Source organism: Pipistrellus hanaki (assembly GCF_964339955.1).
Source record: "Pipistrellus hanaki genome assembly, chromosome: 2".
NCBI lineage: Eukaryota > Metazoa > Chordata > Mammalia > Chiroptera > Vespertilionidae > Pipistrellus > Pipistrellus hanaki.
Genome location: NC_140504.1, coordinates 28,120,303 through 28,128,150, shown reverse-complemented (window position 1 = coordinate 28,128,150; position 7,848 = coordinate 28,120,303). Strand labels below are relative to the sequence as shown.

Genomic DNA, 7,848 nt, shown 5'->3' with positions numbered 1-7,848 from the left:
ACCCACCAGATATTTATAAAAATTTGTACTAACATTTTGTAGGAACACATAAACATTATTAAGAAGCTGACTTTCCTGCCATGCAACAAAGGTTTTTAAGAGGAGATATAATGCATATGTTATAAAGAGATTTAAGATAAATATTGAGTATTGTCATAGTAGTAAAGGTTATTTTTATTTCTGAAAAAACACTTTTGGTACCATTACCACAACCCAAAATAGAATTAATGCTACTGGTAGTTAAGAAGCTCAGAAGTATAATTATGCATCTCTTACCTCGGAAATTATGGAGAGCTCTGAAAATGTGAGGAGAAAACGCCCACTTAAATCAATAAATATTTACTAGGAGAAAACTTAAAATGACTGCAGCCTTGACAGAGTTACATTAATACCAACCAACCACACTTCTGTCTACTTTCAAGAAGTATTAAAAAGCTTAAAAAAAAAAAAAGGCAATAAAGCTATGTGTAATAAAATGTGTCAGTTCACAGGAAGTATATTTTTTCACAATAGAAAAATTTAATATCTTTAAACACTTAGATGGAAACAGGCTAAAGAAAAATCAAGACCTACATACTCCACCTATTTAAAGTATAAAGCAAAATGCTCTCAACTGTGATTGAAGGAAAATAATTTAATGTTCATTATCAGTTTATAAGAGTATAACTCCAAGGAATGATTATGCTTATAAATTCAAGATTTTCCCAAAGATTTGTAACTAAGATATGCAAGATACAAAATCAAACTGCAAAAACTAGTTCAAAGCAATTAGAGTCCAATGGTTTTTTTTATGTTTTCTTGTATGCTCTTTATTTTAAATTGATAATTTAGAACAGTGAATTATCTTTCATAGCAGTGTCTTCAGGTCTGATAATACAGTACCCACTTCAGAATGTAGAGATTTAAGATAAATCAAAATGAACATTAAGGCGTACAAACAGCTAATTTAAGTCTGTTCTTATTTAATAAGGATTGTTTTAACTCATTCAAATACATGGAATGTTGGCACAAAACTTGAAGCTGCTGTAGAAAGATCACAGATGTTCTGAGGGTTATTGGAACTTCCATTTCTCTAAAAACATACCCTTAAATGGTCTTAATTTTACAAATTTAAGTGTTAGGAAAATGTCTAAATAATAAGTAACAATTAAAATAAAATGTTTATTTGTAAATTATATACAGAATACATTTTACTTTACGACAAGGAAATGGGGAGAAGAGCCATCACCTCCTACCCAGCGCTGGTTGCTTTCTCTGTTGGAGATAACCACCCTCTCTGACTCCGATGTACAAACCAGTCTGGATTTCCTAAGCTGGAAAAGGAGAATTTGTAGCTAAACTGCCAGTGCTGTTTCAGTATACTAGTTGGCTTGTTTCCACAGAATGCTTTTGAACCCTGTTAACTCAGAATCCTAGAAATTTCCTGATGTAATTTTATAATCAACAAAAGTTAACTGTCAAAAACAGTGAGTTTAAGCATTTCATCTCAATGAAACTGTGAAATGGCTACATAACTGCACATAATCTGAAATTTTATTGTTTCTTTTTTACCCACTTAATTATTTTGATTAGTCTAACAGTAAAAAGCCATACAACTATCAAAAATGCCATTAATCTAAATGTCATTGTGGAAAGTGCACCTTTGACAACTATCAAAATTAATGAGATCAATGTACTGTAAAATTATCAAAAAGATAAAACTTATAAATGGCTTTTGACTGTACCAATATTCTATGAAATGAAGGACTGAATAGTCCCTGGATGACAAATACATTTCAGTAAGTGGACTTAAAGAATACTACAAATATCAGGTATGCATTATGATGATCAGCCAACATAGAAAATCCAACCTCTTGCACTTTTTTAGTCCCCAAATTAGGCAGATTATGATTTTTCATGTAAAGATTTAGTTGTTTCTCCATCATTGTCATCTTCTTCTTCTTCTTCTTCTTCTTCTTCTTCTTCTTCTTCTTCACAATCACCATCTGTTTGTTGTTCCAATTCCTCTTTTGTGATCATTTCAAAATCATTCCCATTTCCACTACTGTGTTGGGATCGGTCATCCTCCCTCCTGTCACTGTCTGTGTCAGAATGCCGTTCTCCACCTGAGCCTTCTGTTCCATGATTTCCTGGTCCTACTTTCCCCTCCTCCTCTTCCTTTTTCTCACTGTCTGACTTCTCCTCACTGTCGGACTTCTGCTGCTTTTTGGTTTCAGACTTTTCATCTTTCTTTAAGTCTGCTTTTGGTCCTTTATATTCGTGTGTGTACAGAGGCCTGAAGGAGTCAATGAAGCCCACATCAGCAGTCAGATTTGGCAAGAACCAAAAGTGGTGCCTTCCTCCAGTTATGAGCCAAATGATGAGAAATAGAATGCAACGAGCTGTGGAAGAAAAATTTCTCTAATTAAATAATTCAAACATTGACTCTGACAGCAGGGAAAAGTTATTAAGATAAAACTGAGAAGACATTCAGAGTGTTATTATTTGCACTTGGCATGTACCCTAGATTAAATTAAACAATTAAATTCTGATTAGTTTAGCAGCTATCACAGTATTCTAGGCACAGAACATTCTGTTCTGAACTTGAGGGCAAAATGCTACAATGCCATTCAAAAAGTTACTTCTATGTCTTTCCCAGATGGTGCTGTTTCTATGGTTTATGCAATTTACTATGTTATAGTTTAAGAAGCACAGCCATCAGTTGCACAGTAAGTGTGGACAAGAACATGGTATAAGAAAAAGAAGATAAATGTGAGTAAGGAATGAAGGTATCTAAGAAGTCTCTAAAAAGGAAAAAGCAGGGCTGCACGATGACTTCCCTAGACTTTAAGTACTTCAGCAATTCTCCATCAAAAAATTAAAAATTATACTTTTATGTCCATATTGGCATAAATACAAATGTAATATTGCATAGATTCATTACTATATATATGTATACATATTATTACTTCTGATTTTTTAAAAAATGAAAACATTGAATTCAAGGCCACCTGCCTACTCTGTCTACAGGATAAGTCTTCTAAGTGAGAACTTTTGAACAATAAGAGAACATTTTCCTAGAAGTTATACTTTTTAAAAATTAAAAAATTTTGCTTTCCTAAAGGACAAAAACCCTTCCCAATATTAGAAAATAATATAATACTAATGAAAGCCAGATCACTTAAACAAATAGGGTTTGTAGTTACCTCCAGAGTAATATATGATAAAACTGTGGTTAGTTAATAGAAGAATTAAAGAATTTTAAAGTTTATCACAATGAGTTATCACAATGAGTTATCACAATGAGTTATCACAATTTAGTTTCCTCTTAATTTACCAATTACATAGAGCTGAGTGATTTTCCTATTTTTTTAAAGTCATAATGATTATATGAATGTTATAGACTAGTCAAGTATGTTAGGTTTTGTTTGTTTCTTTAGACAATAATATCACTATTTTCATCTAAGCCCTAAAAAAAGCTCATGTATGCTTCTTCCATTATTTTGCTTTGGATAAATAAAAAAAAAAAATGGCTTTAGCTGCCTTGACTTTTATGCAGCGGTAATTTCTTTTCATATATATATATATATATATATATATATGATTTCAGATAGAAAGGAGAGAGAGAGAGAGAGAGAGAGAGAGAGAGAGAGAGAGAGAGAGAGAGGGAGGGAGGGAGAGAGAGAGAGAGAGGGAGAGAAACATCAATGATGAGGGCAAATCATTGTTCAGCTGCCTCTTGCACATCCCTCTACTGGGGATCGAGCCTGAAACCCAAGCATGTGCCCTTGACTGGTATCAAATCTGGGATCCTTCAGTTTGCAGGCCGATACTCTATTCACTGAGCCAAACCAGCTAGGCAGTAATTTCTATTTTCACAAAAGAATATAAATATTCTAAAAGACTGTGCTACAAACAGAAAAGGCAAATATGTTGGAAATTATGATTTAAGAATAAATTCTAGTAATAAAAAATAATGAACATCTTTTAAGAAGGCTTGTACACAATTTTTTCTCCAAATATAATTATGATGCTATGGTAGGCTTTATAGGGTTGTAAGACAGATGGTTCACAGTATGAAATTTCCCCTCAAATCCAAGAAAAAGCAATATAGATATAGCACAAATAAAATCTAAGTTCTTACCATATCTAAACTGGGCATAGAATTCTAACATGTGTTATGGTTTTTCTCTATGTGACCTCAAATTACTAGGGTCAAAAGGAGAAGACGAATGGAAAAATCACTGTCACATATCTATTGTTTCTAACACTAAGACGAACACATTTAGAAAATTGCAAAAGGTCTTATTTTAAATGGTTTGGAATTGTATTTTCTAACAAAAACAACAAAATCTTGGGTTTATTTTCTGGTTTAATTCACAAGATTATTTAATACATCCTATTTAAATCCATAGTATATTTAAAATAAAAAATTATAGAAAATACACTGAAGAAACATTATTTTATAGTCTCTTTTAAAAAAATATGTTTACTGATTTCAGAGAGAGTATGGGAGAGGAAGAGAGATAAAAGCATCAATGATGAGAGAGAATCATTGATCAGCTGCATCCTGCATGTTTCCTACTAGGGATCGAGCCCACAACCAAGGCATGTGCCCTAACTGGGAATTGAACTGGTTCATAGGTAGATACTCAACCACTGAGACACATCAACCAGCCAAGAAACAGTATTTTAAAATGCAAAATGACATAATAATCATCAATTATTGTGAATAGTGGTTTAAGTAAAAGATAAGCAAGTGGCCCTGGCCAGTGTGGCTCAGTTGGTTAAAGCATTGTCCCATGAACCCAAGAATCACTGGTTCAATTGTTGGTCAGAGCATGTACTCAGGTTGCAGTTTTGGGGGCTCATACGGGAGGCAACCGATCAATGTGTCTCTCTCACATTGATATTTTTCTTTTCTTTTTTCCTTTCTCTCTCTGCTCCCCCTACCTGCCCCCCCACCCCGCACTCCCTCCCTCTCTCTCTCTCTAAAACAAACAACTCCTCCTGTGAGGATTAAAAAAATAAAATGATAAGCAAGTGGATTAATTCTATTCAGTGGAGTTAAACCTTTGCTGAAAATTTTCAAAGGCTTCTCAATTTTCAAGGGTTTGAGAATGGTGCCAGAAGACACCATTTGATTATATCTAATGTCAGATTAAAGTTATGGCTTCTCATTCTTGATACACTACCACTATTTACCTGCTTCACAGTATGTCTTGGTCTACAAATGTGCTGTATTACATGCAAAGCACCAGGGGACTTTCTCAAAGTGACTAAGCTAGAGGAAGGAAAAAAATGAAAGGCGGGTGGAAAGGCTTCACACAGTCAGAGATCTGATAGAAAAAAAGAGGCCTGTAAACCCACTTGAGTGAAGACACTAGCTGAGCTCCTTGGCCCATGGATGGAGGCACCAACTCAAAACTTATCTTGATGTCTAGGATGAAGGCATATACAGAAGGAAATTGCTTAGGGCTGTAGGAGTAATGCTTTATAAACATAAGAGTCAATAATTATCATAGAACCTCAGAATAACTTGCACTCACTTCAGATACTCTTGGTCAAATTATGTCCTCTAACAATAGGTAATAGGTCAATAATGTGGGTGTTGTTTTTAATTTTTATACAGAAATACTCCTATATGTCTTGGTGGAAAAGTTGATTTATCAGTTGGAAAAAATAATCAGAAATCAGTACCACATGCTAACATAAACTCAAGCATATCAAACTCCATTTATTTCGACGGTTAGCCTTTGAGTTTGACATGCTTGCTTTAGAGATGGTTCAAGAATTATATATAAGTAAAAAATCACTAGATAACTTTGAATAAGCTAAGAAAAATTCCTTTCCCAAAGTGAAAAATTAAATTAGACCTGCCCACCCAGTGTCAGAAAATCTTCAAAGACTAGGATTTTAAGTGAAATAATGTTTGTTGAATTTTTTCATGGTAAGTAACATGCTCATTGTAAAAAATACAGACAAGTGTAAAAAATAGCATTAAAATCACTCGTAACTATTACCATTATTTATAGTGATGTACATTTCCTTCCAGTCAAACCCTTCTTGGCACTGAGTGCTTTCATTTAAAAAAAATCTTCCTAATTAAATAGACAAACCCCACTTCATTATTTTATTATAGTTTGATTACTAGTGATGAGCATTTTTCATGTATTTATTAATCACTTATTTTTAATATCCTCATTTAAACTGGGTTTTTATATTGTTTTGTTTTTAGCTATGAAAGATATCCAGAAATATAAAAAAAAAAAAAAAAAAATACTTATGTGCTCTCGTTTGATTTAAAAAAAAAACAAAAAAACATTTTAAAACTCCCCAATGCATCTAGAACTTACTTTGGCACATGGATAAAACTGATTTTTTTCCTAATGAAAATCAATTGTTTAGAATCATTTATTAAATATATCAAATAATTTAAATATTTAATATGTTTCATTTGCCTTAAGTCAAAATATAAATTAGTGAAAATATGTCTAAAAACAAAGCAATCATGGTAAAAATATTAACATCCTTCTGGTAGCTAATTTTTAAAGCCTATCAATGTGCACATTAAGCCACATTAAATCTTTTTTCTTCAGAACAGACCAAATCTAATCAAGCATATATACTATTCCTTCAAGTCTGAGTCAGATTTGGGATATGACCCAAAAAGTAAGTCCATACACTTTTTTATTTACCAATTTAAATTATGCTGTTAATTACTAACGCTCCAGACTACAGTTCTAAATACTCAATATCTACCTGTTGAAGTCAGTTTTACTAGTAACAATACTTACCAATAGCAAGGAGAAGAATGCTGGCTACAAAACAGCCTGCACCCACACTGAGGTAATAAACACCCACTCTCATTTCTGCTGGCCAAAGAGGGAAAAGGGTGGCTGCTATCACTGCAATCACTGGAATAAGAAATGACAAAGTTACATAGATAACTTTTAGATCAAAATTTTAAATGGCATGATGATGTAACAGTGAATATATTCCTAGGGAGGGGGGGAAACTGAAACATAAATATATAAAAACTAGAGAAAATTTGTACACTGGGAGGGTTGGGGAGGGTCCCCCAGCCCGGATTGCACTTGCTCGCAGTTCAGGAACCCTCGGGGGATGTCCAACTGCTGACGTAGGCCCGCTCGCCGCCAAAAGTTGGACATCCTTAACGCTGCCATGGACGTGGGAGAGGCTCATGGCTGACAAGCGCCATTGGGTGCTGCGCTTGTCAGCCATGAGCCCGGCTTCTGCCTGAGCGGTGCTCCTGCCGTGGAAGTGCATGGACTACCAGGGGCAGCTCCTGCGTTGAGCATCTGCCCCCTGGTGGTCAGTGCACATCATAGTGACCAGTTATTCCTCCGTTTGGTCGTTTTGCTTATTAGCCTTTCATTATACAGGATATATTAAAAATTACCATTTTTGTAGGTAAAATATGGTCAATTATCAACCATTTCCCATAATTCTGTTTAACATTTTAACTACTGTTCCTAAATTAGGTTAAGATTTTTCTACTATAAATTACATATAGTTAGAAAAAAAGTGCTGTCAAAAAATGCAAAATTGTTAGCTCCTTAAATGATCAATTGCTACTGTTCTCCAGCAATGTCTACTTTATTTTTGACTATATCTGTCTACTGAGCAGGGGAGCTTAAAAAAACAACCCAACAACAAGAACAACAACAACAACAAAAATTCAATAGATCCTCTCTAGAAATTCTGATTCTGGGATGGCGCTCTGACAGATACAAATTGAAAAGGTCACCTTGTGGTGAACTTTTTGGAAAGTTAAGGAAAATTCCTACTTCTTTCCCAAATTGAAAAATATATTAGACCTATCCATCCTATGTGGGAAAATCTTTA

The 7,848-nt window shown here is 34.0% G+C and overlaps 1 protein-coding gene across 1 annotated transcript in view; it reads right to left on the bottom strand.

Moving 5' to 3' along the window:
* Positions 1-1,141: 1,141 nt before the first annotated feature.
* The window catches only part of SEC62 (SEC62 homolog, preprotein translocation factor), a 29,632-nt gene continuing 22,925 nt past the window's right edge, over positions 1,142-7,848 (bottom strand). Inside the window, exons 7-8 of the mRNA XM_084874141.1 lie at positions 6,777-6,896; positions 1,142-2,381 (exon numbers count right to left, since the gene is read on the bottom strand). Coding sequence (XP_084730267.1) covers positions 1,885-2,381; positions 6,777-6,896 — 617 coding nt within the window. The 3' untranslated portion in view covers positions 1,142-1,884. The remainder of the gene's footprint in view (positions 2,382-6,776; positions 6,897-7,848) is intronic.